Genomic DNA, 15,512 nt, shown 5'->3' with positions numbered 1-15,512 from the left:
CCTTGCAGTAACTGTGATTCAAAAAAGTACTGTTTTAATATGTCACCATTTATACAGTGCAATTTTGTAAATGTTCTTTGCAGATTCTCTGTCCAGATGGCAAATAGGGTCACATTGTTTATTCAGTTCTTTTTCCCTTCTGTTTTGAAAGAACAGGACTTTTTAAACTCTATTTAAAAGTTGAATAGTTACACTCTGTTCAATATTTCTCTTTTTTCCTCTCTCTCAACAAATTAAAAAAGTGTTACACAGGCTTATATTTTTTCTGTTCCATTTAAATTTTCTCCTCCCCAACTCATGCTCCCATTCTCATTCCTAATGAATGTATCATCTAAAAATAGATAATGTTCATCACTCTATGATATTTTGTATCTTTCTAGATTGGAGGCCAGTGTAATTGTAAGAGACATGTGTCTGGCAGACAATGCAATCAGTGCCAGGAAGGATTCTACAATCTGCAACAGTCAAACCCTGATGGCTGCAGTCCCTGTAACTGTAATACCTCTGGGACAGTCAATGGAGATATTACCTGTCACCAAAATTCAGGACAGTGCAAGTGCAAAGCAAATGTTATTGGTATGTGTAATGCAAGAGTTTGGAGCCATTTTTCTTGGTTTGCCTGGAAATAAAACACACTTGATTTCTAAATGAAAGGTGTAGAAAACTTCTTTGCTGAAGGCAGATTATAAAAATGAATGAAATTAACTGTTGAAAAATTATTAATTTAACAATTCTATCAAACTACAGCTTGAAGCTTAGTTTAATCAACCCTTTAGAAGTTTCTTTATGGCATAGCTACATTAGCTTACATAGTTCCATACTAATAAGTCACAGAAATAATGTAATTTGCTTACTGCATAGATGTTTCTTTTAGGAAATTAACACTTTTTCAAAATGTTTTATACTTAATGACTTCTAAGCAAATCGTTTCCATGCTAGCTTTCTTAATAGACCAAAATAAATGGATTTTTTTCTCAAAATATTCTGTGCTACAGGGTCCTTTGTGATAAATCTATCAATTTTTTTCTATTATATTTCTTTGAACTGTTCCTATGAAATGCAAAATAAGTCAACATAATTCCACAGATCATGTACATAGCTAGGGTTAGTTATCAAGGGCCACATAATTTTAATTTTGTAATTCAATGCCAAGCTGATTATAATAAACTGCTACCTTCTGTGTTATTTATCATTTTTTTTACAAGACGTGCTTTTTTGTTTGTTACTCCCACAGGTATTTTTCAGAAATTAGATTTGATTATAGCAATTTATTACTTCCAGCATATTTGAGGGGAGCCACAGCCACATAAGGACAAAATTTATCAAGTGCCCAAAATACACAGTATATATAATACACTTTGAAATGTTGATGTATGGGAATATTATGCAAGGAGAATTTCCTGATAAAGTGAGCCTTGCATGGTAACTGTACATGTCTCAGACTGTACATATGTCTCAAAAAGAAAAAATCCTTTTCTGCTTTGTTATTAACAGAATTAGTAATTTATTTTTTCTTCAGCCTAACCATGGTTCTAGGTTGCATTAATAATATTTAAGCACGTGTTAATATACTTGATATTTTATATACCCTCATTTGTGAATGTTGACTCATTTGTAATATTGTGAGTCTTTGTTTCTTTTGGAAATTAGAAGAAAGAAGAAAATGCAAAATAACAACAGCTAATGAAACCATCTCTAAACAGATAGAAGCCTGAACAGTTTCGGTCCTTTTTCCTATAAAATGCAATTATTTTCATACAATAAAAGGGTGCTAAGAGTAAAAAATAACCTCTATGCATCTTAAACCCACTCTCTTTTCAAGAAAAAGGACTTCAGAGCATTCTTAATTATATATTCTTTGCTCAGATTTCACATTTGCACCTGTGAAAACCTTTCTTAACTCAGTGGCAATTTGGCAGACAAGAAATGCAGTCTGGTTCTCACATATTTGGTTGTCCATATATTAAATATTATCCCCTTGATGAAAAGAGTAAGAATTGATTTTATTTTCACTGAAATAGTTATAAGAAAAATGTGTAAACCTATGCTTTCTCTACTTACCTCTATCAATGGCAGGAGCTGTATTTATGCAAGTGTTTGTTCTCAGGATAAAAACCTAATTCTTTCCAGACTAGATTCTCTTTTTTTTTGTTTTCCAAACCAATTGTAAATAAGCTTCTGTATATTGAAACGTGTGCAGCAAACTTTAACAGAGAGCTTTCCTCTTTGGATTTCTAAATTGGTTTTTAGAGCAATCTGTCTATTGCCATTTTATCTATTTAAGCAAACATGAAAGCAGAAAAATGCAACTGTGGACTGCAGTGTTATGAAACATGAAGTGTTAGAGTTAACACAACTGTTAAATCTTACTAATGATTCTATCACCAGTAAAATACATTAGCACCAATAATTTTATTAAAGTAGGTCATTCATCTAGAATAAAAAGGTAGAAGAATGTGAATTAAATGCCAAGCGTGCTAACTCCCCTGTACTTGTTAACATTGAATGTGATGCCCTGTAGGCCTTCCTCAGTATCGTTAGGAATAGATTACCTGTCAGGAATATGTATGGCATATTCAAATAAGCACTGCGCATATTTTTAAAACTGATATGATATGAATCCATGTAGACCAATTTTAATAGTTCAAAATGAGTCATAATTCTTGTTAACAATACAGTTATTTTTAAAATTTGCAGCAATAGTGGTCCTTTTTTATTTTCCTTATTGAAATTAAATGATATGCCTTAGGTGAGTCATTCATCACTGTTAAAGGAACTTACCTTCTGTTGGAGTTTTTTAGTTTTATCCATATATATAATGCATTCCCTACCATTTTTAGTTTTATATTTTTACATTTAAGTTGCTAGATGCATTTTTGTATGGTTTTGTATTTTTTAAATGATGACAGTGTTTTGCTGGAACGTTGTATTTATATCTTCCTATATGAAGCAATCAAGTGATAGCTTCATAGTGAAGGATTTTCCCAGTGCAAGGGAAAATGCGTAGCTGAATTTGCATTTTTCATATAATAATCTAGTTTGCTTTCTTGTAATGTACATTTTATAAACTAACATATAAATACCATCCCTTGGGGCAGGGATAAAGCAAGCATTGACTCTGAAAACAAAGCTAATAAAACTACAGGATGAAGCATGACAAAACAAGCTTAGATTTTAATGTACTGCAGGAGTTAACTTAATCATAATTTAGATAAAAATATTTCATTTTGGATTATGGAAAACATTTTCTGCTTTCAGTGAGGGCCAACAGTAAACACTAACATAAATGTAATCAATGGTAAAACTGAAGTATGGTGTTAAGTAAATCATTCATTGTAATTAGTCTAACTTGTGCTGTTCTAGAGTATGTTTAATGTTTTTAATAAAATATTTAAATCTATTATCAGAACAGATTGAGAACCCAATGCAATTCCCTGTGTATTGTATTTCTACAATATAGGGTGAAGAGTTCACATAAGCATTGATTGTGCAACAAGTGCTGTTCTAGGGGACAAAGAGATTAATTCTAGTTTGTCTCAGAAATGTTACAAAGAATCTCTGGCAGAAGTATCTTAAATTGTATTGAGAGGCCAACAGAAACGCATTGCTTCTGAAACAAATTGGAAAAGTAAACAGATTTTTTGGATGCCACAGTTATTCAATTGATTTGTGCAGCCCTGTCACTCCTGTTAACTATGCCAGTGAAGAATATTAGTCCTTCCTTTCTCTTTTTACTTACACTAAAGTGTAGTATACTTATCCTTTTGTAAAACTGAAATTAATAGCTTTTCAGCTTTTTTTTTTTTTTTTTAACACCTTTTCTCCTTCCAGGTCTTAGGTGTGATAGTTGCAACTTTGGATTTAAAGCTCTCAGATATGCTAATGAAGATGGATGTGAGCCTTGTTGGTGCAACAGCCACGGCTCAGTGAACCAATTCTGCAACCCTCTCTCCGGGCAGTGCAATTGTAAAGAACGAGTGAAAGGGCTTCACTGTGACACCTGCATGGACAACTTTTATGGGCTGGATGTAACTGGTTGTAAGGCTTGTGAATGTAATGCTGCAGGGTCGTTTTCTGGAACTGTGTGCGATGCAAGGACAGGGCAGTGCGCGTGTAAACCAAATATTGGAGGAAGACGATGTGACCAATGCCTGGACGGCTACCGCAAAGTACAGAAGAATCATTCCTTCGTTTGTCTACCATGTAACTGTGATAAGGCAGGTACAGTGAATGGCTCTCTGCTTTGTGACAAATCAACAGGACAGTGTCCTTGCAAAGCTGGTGTGACTGGCCCTCAGTGCAGTCAGTGCATGCTTCATACGTACAACCTCAGCGTGAGCAACCTCCTCGGCTGCCAGCGTTGTGACTGTGACGCTCTGGGCACGTTGGCAGGAACAGTTTGTGACCCCGTTTCTGGACAATGTGTCTGTTTGCCTCAGCGCCAGGGGAGAAGGTGTAATGAGTGTAAACCAGGTAAGGAAATTGGAAGACAATCTATTTGATGTAGTAAGTTTTGCTTTTTTTATTACCATTGTAGTTCCTACAGTTTTCAGTGTGTGTTTAGACAGCTTTGTATCTGACATCTCTGACATATGTTATTAATTATGTTTCCATTTCTTCCTAACTGTGTGAGTGAGAAGGAAGTGTTAATGTCTTGATCACCATCAAATATTTATTCTATTTCCAGAGCTTGTATGATTTGTATTATTACTACTTTTTCAATACTTTCAAAATAAGGTTAGGCTAGTTCTAGATATTGAGAAAACAAGACAAATAATCCTGGCCCATTCAGTAAATGAGAGGTAAATTGGCATAATTTAATGAACAGCAGCTATCCTCATAATGAAAAATGTGAATTTGGAATGCAGAGTGCAATCTCTTCAGGAAGGGCACTTCATGCATAAAGCTGAGCATGGCGGGAGGCACAGAGATGGTTACTTGAACTTTGATGAGGCTGGCAAATGTGCCACTTAGGGAGCATTCACTTGCCTTGCTGTGCTGAGGATGTGCTGGCTTTCACAAGGACTGCTTACAGTTTGGCCTTACGAGTAGGTGATATTGCAGTTGCTATGTATCAGTTCAAGATTTTATACTATATTACTGTAAACTAAGTTTAAATGTTTATTATAGGTGGGAAGCTCTGTAGTTATATTTCAATGTTTTTGTTTTAAAAAGTAGGTGGGTAAAGTGAAACTATAGATAATATTAACCTACCCTTCATAATAATATTAAGCAGATAGATTTAGTTCAAGTTAAATACATATGCAATTTATTCAAGTAGCAGGTCACATTAAAAGGTACATTATAGCTCCATTGGTTTTAATATGCCATTCAATAATTTGAACAGAGGTTAAAAAAGCTGCTTAACCTCCATTAAGTATTTTTTAAAATGCTTTCATTTAAATTATTTTAGGTACATATACTAATAAATAAGGCAACATTCTGTTTTTCTTAGTTCCTCCTCCAGTGCTATTTGACCTGCTAACCCTCTGTAGCAACCACTTAATCAGAGATCGGCAGAGGAGTGATGTCAAGGCTTCCCGAGTCAGTGACCGCCCTTGTCCTTGAAAAAGAAAGGCCAGGGTTTATGCAGAACTAAATGGTTTAAAAAGGTTTAATTGATAGTATGAACAGACTGGTTTGTAAAAAAGCTTACATGGCACTCAAAGGAATACTTCCACAATAGTTCCCGTTAAAAAGAAAAATAATTTAAAACATAATTTTGTAGGAATTATTTTTAAAGTTTTTAACTAATAACTGTAAGAATATATGTGCTGAATGCTGAGCTCTCTGGTACAGGTGAAAGTATAAATTCTTATAATTGTAAAAGTCCTGTATTGCTCCTAGTGTAGCACAGCAAACTGCACTATTTTTGCTATGTTAGTGTTGATCCCAGTGTGAGCTCATCTAGATGTTTAATATATCTAACTTGTATGTAAATATTATTTATTCATATGTTCCATAAGAGACTTTTGTATAAACCAGAGGAGAGTATAAGAAATCTTCCATATAGAAGTATGGAAGATCTTAATTGGTTTCGAGTACTGTAAACATGTCCTATGACTTTGTCTTGGGGCAAAGGTAAGAAAATGTATTCCAAGTGAATATGTAGCTAATACAGTCTAATTAAAGCACACAACTAATTAGGTAATATTGGCATCCCTAAAAACATGCTGAGGATTTCTTAGTGTGTTGGGACATTTCAGCTTGAATTTGATGCAAGTTTTCTTAGTGCAATACAAGTCATATGTATTTTATTTTCTTATTCTGTGTAATTGTAAATCTGGTTTAGTTAGTGCTATTTAAAATAACATCCCATTGTAGCATATTTTTATGTGCTTTGATAAAATTTGACAGGTTTCCAGAAGTTGCCAAATTCTTAATGCAGGAAGAGTTACCAATGGAGATAAATTCAAATTGGATGTAGTTTTGGGAAAGTTTTTTATAATGAGTTCTTTTTCCATAAAACTCTTTTTGGAGCCTTCAGTCATGCCTTTAATCTGTTCAGCTGGATCCATGACCTGTTGTCTTCCAGTTTGTTCTCATACAAATAACATTTTGGTGGATTGCTGTGCATTTAAATTTCATTTTATTTTTTTAAACTAGAGGTGTATGGAAAGAGAGGAACACTTGATTCTACATGAAACAAAATGAAAGAGCAGTTTTGCCTCGTATATAAACTTGCTTTCAAGATGTCTTCAATTGCAGTGATTGAGGGAGGATCTTTCTTGCCCCCAAATTGTTGTGAGCAGTTTGTCCCTGTCTCATTCTGGAACTGTATTGCCATAACAACTGGGATTTGTGCCATACAAATCTTATTCAACAGGTCTTGGATCTTGTTATGAGAGCAGAAAAGCTGTAAAAAAAGTAATATTTTAAGTTCATTAGTGGGTGACCAGAGGTATTTTTAGAGTGCTACGTAGCATGCAAAAGATATAAGCTAGCGTGTAGGATGTGTGTCTGGGCACCAGTGATGAGTTTTTGTGTACATACTGCCTCTCTTGGCCAGAAAAATGTGAATTACCTTTTGACAATATTGTTGGTTTGGTTAAATGTGCATTTTGAAGCACAGCCTGTGGTTAAGAAATGAGCATTACTGCCATAGTTGGTAAACATGTAAAAGTCCTAAGGAATTGTTCATGTGTTCCTTTCCTGTACAGTAGGAGAAATAGTAAGAGGATTATTAAAAAAGGAAGCTGAATACTTTGCTATGACTTTCATTCTTCCTTATGAAGAGTATGCTTGATTGACAAATGTGATCACTTATGGTTGAATTGGAAAAAAATCTGAAAAAGAATAAGCATAATACTAGTCATATACGTAGATCTTGTAGAGATTTGCAGTGGCTGTCTTAAAATTGGAAATTGGTTCTATTATACAACAGTGGATCCTTCATAAAGCAACTTTTATGAGCCCTTCTAACCTTGCTGTAAATTAAGCTTGCATTAAGTTGTTTCTTACTCTTTCCTGCCAAATTCTAGGTGGTGGAAGTAAATAATAAGAGTAATGGTTATGACAAACAGAATGAATTTGTAATCTGGTGTCTCTTCTCTTTTTGTCTACATTTAATCATGTTAATTTACATATAAATTACTTGGGGGAAGAAATTGCTCTCATTTTCCTATCCCTCCCTTTTACTTTTAAAAAGTTTTACCTGATATTTGTGTGTGGGGGAAAAAAAAAATAATGTGATAGTATCCACAAAAAAAGTTAAACTTTTAGAGCATTTCTGAAAGATTATTATAAAAATATCATACCAAATCCTTCACTACTCTACAGTGGTTTAGGCAGTATGACGTATGACATTAGGAGAGCCAGGATGTTTAACATTAAGGTTTGGATTCTTTATAATTATGAATTTCGCTCTTATGAAAAAAGCAATATATGCTGTAGTGATCGATCCTGCTCAGGTAGAGTGAATTTAATTTCTAGAGATGTGCTTATTTACCCATTATAGTCGTTTTCATAGACATCATAGAATAGAATCACAGAATCATAGTTTCATGCAAAATTTCAGGTGGACAATGATCTGGTTTAGCCTGAATGCTTATCATTTATTGCAATTATAAACTGGGTTCTGAAGAAATGCTTTGACCTTCTGCATGAGTCCAGGCTTAAACTTGTTTGCTACCTTCGTGTTACGTTCTGTGAGTGGAGTCGTTCATTGTGCTCAAGAGTGACATTGCTGGGAAATGGTCTCCTCTATTTATGCACAAGATGGGCACTGCACTGTGCAGACAACTGCAGTATGGGATAATACATGCTGCCTCACTAATAACTTCAAGCTATTTGGTCTCTGTGGTGGCTCAGTTTGGGGCCTCTCCGGAATAAAGTGCCAACAGCATGGTTTTTTATGATGTGAATGTATGTTAACTGGAGACTGATATCACTTCACTGTCCACTTGAGATTTATCTCACTGAGGACCAGGGGCTAAATTTGAACAAAGATTTGAGCAGTAAAATTCTAATGTTTTCAATTTGTTTAGTTCCTCTGCTATTTGGATATGAGCTCACAGTGCAACACTGCTGCAAAGACAGAGAATACCACCCTAGGGGTGTATATATAGAGCTATCTCTAGTAAGACAAATAATAAGGCCTCGGGCAATATGACATGTTACAATATAATTTTGGGCTCTTTATTATAAAGCAGGACATCAGGAAGTTATTGGACAGCAAATAATATTCAGTAACTGAGAACATGACTAAGAAACTACTGATTGAACTTTACCTGGAGAAAGGAAAGGGGAAGTGTCTGAGAAGTCTGTGCAAATACTGTGTATCTCAGTAACAGTTAAATTTTTTTCTCTTAAAGTTTTACAATAAAAATTAATAGCAACTATCTGACAGATAGAAACTTGTATCAATGGCCCTGTCTTAGGCTTCATTTTGCAAGATAGGTACTTGTTTTTGACTAGATCCTGTTAATAATGTCCTCAGCATACTTTGCAGAGCTCTCATGCATTGCTACATTTGTTAATGTATTGTACCACTCCAAAGGGATGAGGGGGAAGAAAAAAAAAAGGCAGAGCAATTTCTGGAAAAAAACCCCCACAATAGAATGTTTATTACTAATCAGGTAAAAATAGAAAATAATTTGGGAAACTTATGAAATTATATATTTTACTGGTATGACATTACTTGAATTGTCTTCTGATCAGAAAGAGATTAGTAAGAATGGAATACGTCCATACATAGCAAAATAGGTTATACAAGTGGTACAGCATCATTAAAACAATGTGTGTAAAAGCTCTCTCATTGAAAATTTCAGGTGAGATTGTGAGTAATGGGTAAGTTCTTCAATGACCAGATTAGAGCGGTATAAACTCTATCTATAAACTGTATTTATCAGTAATGTGCTCAAGGCATAGATAAAGATTGCTTGTGAGGGCAATGGGATGAAAGATAGCCTAGCAGAAGCATACCAAATATACTGTGGGGAAGGTGAAGTGAATACTCCAGTTCATAATTGGAAATAACGCAGGGAGAAAAGGATAGGATTCAGAATGAAAGCTCTTTAATAGCAGATAAGTAATTTTTTTAATCAGTTTTTCAGTTTCTGTAAAAGTATTTATGTTGGATACAAGCTCTGTGTTACAGAGGACTAAAATACAAATTTTACTTGGCCCTGGGAATATTCATCAAAGGGAGTTTTTCCTATGAAACATCATAGTGTTTCAAGGATTAAGCCAACCATTGGTTGAGAAAGATTTAGGTGACTTTCTTGAGAAAACATGTGCATTTCTTATGGTTTGCAGCTGGGCATTTTCAGAGATGAGATCTCATACTATAATAGACAAATACCTGTTCTCATATGTTATTTTTTATGTTCTACTGCTAGTGGTGCATTCATTAGTACCTCTCATGTCCTTGGGTCTTGACTTTCCCCACAGACACATTAATGGACTCCCCCCTATTTTGCATTTGCTCTGTCTAAAAGAGGAGAGAGAATAAAAAATCGGATTGGCAAATGGAGAATGAATAATAGCTTTGCAAAGTGCCAGTGAGAACATTTAGAAGCTCAGCTCTGGAGGAAGACTACAGTGCTTTATTTGAGTTGATGTGTGTGTTACCTAAGCTTTGGTTCTATTGTTTCATCCCCGATTTTACAGAAGTCGATAATAATCTTACTATGTTCACTTTTTGCATATTGTCTGTTCTCAAAATCCCTTTATTTTCCAGGTTTTTATTTTTCTCCGTCCAGTGTCACTGGCTGTCTGCCATGCCTGTGCCACATAGCTGGTTCAGTGAATCAGATCTGTGATAAACTAACTGGCCAATGTAGTTGCCAAGATGCCTCTGTAACAGGACAGACGTGCGAACGTTGCAAAGAACTTTATTTTGGATTTGACTCTGAAACAGGGAGGTGAGTGTTTCTTTTTTTACAGGTCATTTACAACCTCCTTGTTGCATTTTTCTCATAGTAGCTTGGTCAAAGATTTAGTGACAATGAAAAGATGTGTTCATCTTTTGTCAAAGCAATTTAGAAATTGTTTCTTTTCATTTTCTCTGCATCTTCAGTAAGATGTGTTGTTTTCTGAAGTGTTAATCGTTGACTATTAAAATGCAGATAATGTACTCATCTTATAACCACCACTGATTGCTTTTGTATATTTCAGGAAGATATTTTAGTAGGGGAAGAAAAGTTAAAAATACAGGTATCCCTGTGTTTCCAAATTTGTTTTGGTAGCGGTACAAATACTCACCACACCTTTACTCTTAAAAATCTGTTTTTCTGAAGTAGTGTATTCTTTTTCAACATTTTGTTATGTACCACAGGGTAAATTGTTTATCAAATGTAGCCTGGGGCCTCTAGGTACATTGGAATTATATGGATACGTGTAAGGGGCAAAACATATCTATAGGTAGTGCACTGTTCTTCCAACTATTGCTCTATCTTTCTTTTCCAGGATCACCTTTCTTACTTAATCCTCACAATCTCAATTTCCTTTTAAATATTGTCCAGAAAGATTGCACATCTCTACTGCTATCATATTTTCATGCAGACTGATGGTGTTGTTTGGTTATATTTTGTAATTTTGCCTTTATAAACCCCAAACCGTACAGCATAGGCAGAAGCAAAATCTGTACAATATTCCTGTTCCTGTGCTCCTTTTCCCCTGCTAGTGTGGGTTAGACATGCTTTTAGGCAGTGATTATCCGTGTCATCTTGCATATATTTGACATTATTCTGCAGATTTTTCACTTTAACTTTTATGTTACTGTCACTCATTAGGAGATTTTTAAAATTATTTTTTACTGTTTCGGGTCATAGAGGAATCTACTAATGGTCATAAAGTAATCTGTAGGAATAAGGACTTCCTATTTTCACTTCCTGTCATTTCTAATGGTAAGGAATAAAATCTGTGTAATATTAAAGTTCCCTTTTAAATATATTTTCCTTACTATTAATGATGCTCTTTTTTTTAGTTCCTTGAAATAGATTCTTTCCCCCTTCCCCCCACTCCCCCCCCCATTTTTAGCAGGTGACAGAGATGTTTGTGTCTGTGTTAAGCAATAGCTTTTCTGAATTAGATATTGGCCTTCAAATACCTGCATTTTAAACTGTCTTCTGAAATCCAAAATGTGAAAATATGAATTATCTAGATCCAGACCTTGTAAGGATAGAAAGTTTTAACAGTTCTGGAATTTAAATCAGAGTTGGCTTTAATGCTTTAATACATGTTAATCCTCATGACAGTATTGAAGACTACTCTGGTAGTACGTTAATATGATTAACCTGTGTTGCATATGCTTGGCTTCCTTGGTTGTCATCTACTTGGACAATGTACCTCAGTTCCTCAGGCAGAAATGTTTATCCTGAAAATGATAATGCAAGTCTTTATTTATTAATCTGTTTTAATCCATTTCTTTAACTATTAAATATCTTCATAAAAAGAGTAATATGCCTTTTCTTTCTCCATGAAGTTATCAAGTCATTTAAGCCATCCTTGCTTCAAGTGTCTGTTAAGGACTCTGTGTTTGCAGAACGAAAAGGATGTGAACTATCTGTAGTGGCAGATGTACCTGTCTTTGCACAATAGCACAAAAGAAGCAAAAGTTGTGATACACAGATTGTGAAGCTTTAAAATTCTCCCACTCTGAGGAATGTATATTTGAGCTGATTTATTTTGTGGTGTTCTAGAGATAAAACATGAACTCCCTATTCCTTAATGCATTCCAGGTTATGTAGCAGGAAAATTTTCTTGGCAATTAAAGAATTACAAATACTGTGTATTTGCAGCAGTCTGAGCAGATCTGTTTTGTTTGGGGGCATCAGTACACATTTGAAAAGCTTTACCTCTGTATTGTTTACTTTAATGAACTGGTCAATGAACATCACAAATTGTTTATATATATGTATATATCTTGACAGATTGCTGTTTATGAAATCCATTTAGCAAGTGAGGTTTTCCCATAAGAATGAAAAATGAAGATTTTAAACAGATTGCTGGAGAGGCTCTAACTGCACCTAGAGAGTCAATGTAATAAAGGTTTCTCTATATTAATATTACAAAAACCATTTATCCTCAAAAAATCAATATTGCAATTCATCTTGGCGTGACATTTCTCTTTCCATGTTTTAAAAGTCTGTTTTACCTGATTATATATAGTTCTGTTTAAACAAAATTCAAATATTTTGTTTGACTTGGAATGCCTTGAAAAAGTAGCATTTAGCAAGAATGCTGAAAATATTTCTTATGTGATTAAAAGCTACTTATTTTTTTAAAGAATTAGTTATTATTTTTAAATCATTAATTGACTGAATCCTTAATCTTGATTGAAAAGCATGAACTACAAACAACAAATCCAGTTCTAGTGTTTTGCAGTTTAAGAAAATTATAATTGTGATTGCACAAATATAGTGTGCAATCCTGTGGAGCAGAATATGATGAACTATATGCTGTTCTTTGCAGGATTTGGAGCCTAATTCACTATAGGTGAAGGTAGGGAGCCTACACTTTTCCTAGAAGAAAATGCAACAAGCAGAAAGAAAGAGCCCCACCCTGCTAGGCACTGAAAACTATCATTGTGACTGTATATATATGTGAGTTTGATTGTATCATGTGCGAATGATAATGAAAACTGCAATAATCAGGAGACCCTTATTCATAAGAGGTGCAAAAATCTACGAGAACAGTAAGAGAAGATTGTCTTTCTCTGTTTATCTATCGAGAAACTTTTGTTAACACACTCCCAAACAAATGATCATTGTGTAATGAAATTTTGAAATAACAAAGTACTGTCTTACTGAGCAAATAATTCTCTTTGCTTTTTCCTGTAACTAAACTGGTTTTTTTAGTCATGATGTTAAAATACTCTAAACAAAATCTCTATTTAAAGGGGGATTTGAATACACTGTCTACAGATGAAAAGACTTAATAGAGTTTGAAAAAATTGCCCTTTTCTCTTGACTGTAAAAGAAAGCAAACTACAGTATAGTGGTTTCCAAGAGAGAATGTATTTTATTTATTCTCAGAAGGATATTAGTCCATAAAACAAATTTGCAGCTTATTTTGCAGCTTTAGCTTTTATCAGCCTTTTTAAGGGTGTTGAATGATTCCCCAGGAGATCACACAGCACGAGCAGCTGTGGAGTAAAGGAACTCTAATACAGTGAGCTCTGTGATAGGCAGAAAATGTATGTGAAGAGTTTTCTTAAGCTTGTTTAAAAATCTGTCACATTTAATGTCTATTTCACTGATTATTGACCTGAATTTTAGTGTCCTAATGTGAAAACAGTTTCCACCTTGCCCTCCTCTCTCTCTTACCTTAGAAAGCTGATACCTAAAGTATAATTGAACTCACTTTTATTTCTGCTTTCATGTAGGTAGAAAGAGATGGTCGTGACTGGGAAAATGGCAAAGTAACTTTGTAAAAGACACCACCACGTATTTCCTTGGATCTGGTGAAACTGGCCAAGGGAAAATCCACCACATATAAATCAATGACTCTTGTCTAGTCTTAGGGTTAGCAGAGTAAAGGGGACATAGCATGATTGTCTCTGCCTTGGATTTCTCCAAGGTCTTTTTGCTGATTCATCATCTTGGGACCTGGCATCTGGAGTAATTTAAGATTCCCTTGAAAGTATGTTGCATATACCTGAGAATTGGAGTTTTCCAGCTCAGAGCAGGGGGAGTAGACTCCCCAGTATGTTTTAGCTTCACTCTACAGTCCTATGTTTCTCCCAGTCCTTGTTGAATTTCAGAGCTCTTTTTAGCCAGCAGCAATTAAAATATAGCGAAATTAGAATCTAAATTATGAAGTTTTATTTGCCATTGTTGACTTTCTGTTACGACTAATAATGGCAGTCTGTATTGCAATGGGTAGCATAACAGTCTTTGCCGTAATTTGCTTTGCGTAATTTCTGACATGTTCCAAGTCTTTGAATATTTGCACAATCTGACATCAGTATCCATGCTATAAATGGATGTCAGTGGGGAAATAGTGTATCAAGTGAAGAATAAGTTGATCGCAAGAGGTTTCACATGCAAAAGTCATAAGCATAAATTAATCCTGAAAGTATTCTACTGATGCCACAGAGAATTACAGAATTGAAATGTGGCATTTGTGTGATAGCAATGCTTTTACATTTTTTTCTTCTTGTTAATTAAAAAATAATTTAATTTGCCCATTTAATTAATTATTCTCTTCAGTTATTTCCAATTTTATCCATCAGGCTGCAAAGAAATGGTACTTTCTGTTATAATATCCATATTTCTGGGTTTTTTTGTTTCCTGTCACTTATTTAATCCGACGGTTTTTTTCTCCCTATTTTGTTCACCATTCATTCTTCTTTATTCACAGCATGCTATTTTTTTCAACTTTGAGTTGCCTTTGTGGACAAGCAATTATTAATTGATTTTTTTTTTCCCCAACTAAAGCCTGGTTTTCACTGAGGTAGAAAGTTGTATATTTTGTGCAGAAACCTCTGAAACTGGTTATGTGTGTATCACTGAACTCTGCAGCTCTCAAGAAAGGTTGTGTGAGTAAGGCTGCAGGACTGTGTGCATAATGTGGTTATTACCAAACATTATTATCCAGTTTGTGTATGGATCAATATATATAAAAGCTCTTTAATTCTAAATCATTTTTATCTAAATTAGAATATTATTCTGGTATTGAAATGTTTATAGTGGACACTTTTTTTTGTAATTTTTTTAATCAGACTAATAGATTTTCTGCTGTGTTTCAGACTACTGAACTGGTTTTGATTTTTTAATTGGGTTGCCCAAGAATCTTTTAAACAAAACCCTACTGTGCTTAACTGAAGTGTTAATGTGTTTTGATCACTTCCTTGATGTGTTTTTGTTTATAGATGTCAGCACTGTAATTGTCATCCTGCAGGAGCCATTAGTGGGACTTGTCATCTTATTACTGGACAGTGTGTTTGTAAACAATTTGTAACTGGCTTGAAATGTGACAACTGTGTTCCTGATGCTAGTAATTTGGATGTCCACAACCTATTTGGCTGCAGTAAAAGTAAGTGGATGTTAGGTCTTAAAAGCATGTCT

The 15,512-nt window shown here is 34.5% G+C and overlaps 1 protein-coding gene across 1 annotated transcript in view; it reads left to right on the top strand.

The window, feature by feature from the left end:
* Positions 1 to 15,512, top strand: part of USH2A (usherin) — a 378,573-nt gene that overhangs the window by 59,568 nt on the left and 303,493 nt on the right. The window contains 4 exon segments of the mRNA XM_050315138.1: positions 381 to 576; positions 3,832 to 4,473; positions 10,181 to 10,364; positions 15,317 to 15,480. Of these exon segments, the coding sequence (XP_050171095.1) occupies positions 381 to 576; positions 3,832 to 4,473; positions 10,181 to 10,364; positions 15,317 to 15,480 (1,186 nt within the window).

The sequence above is a fragment of the Myiozetetes cayanensis genome, unplaced genomic scaffold (genome assembly GCF_022539395.1).
Source record: "Myiozetetes cayanensis isolate MyiCay16 unplaced genomic scaffold, myiCay2020 scf2-11, whole genome shotgun sequence".
NCBI lineage: Eukaryota > Metazoa > Chordata > Aves > Passeriformes > Tyrannidae > Myiozetetes > Myiozetetes cayanensis.
The sequence above is the reverse complement of the archived record's forward strand: the minus strand, read 5'-3'. Positions and strand labels throughout refer to the sequence as shown.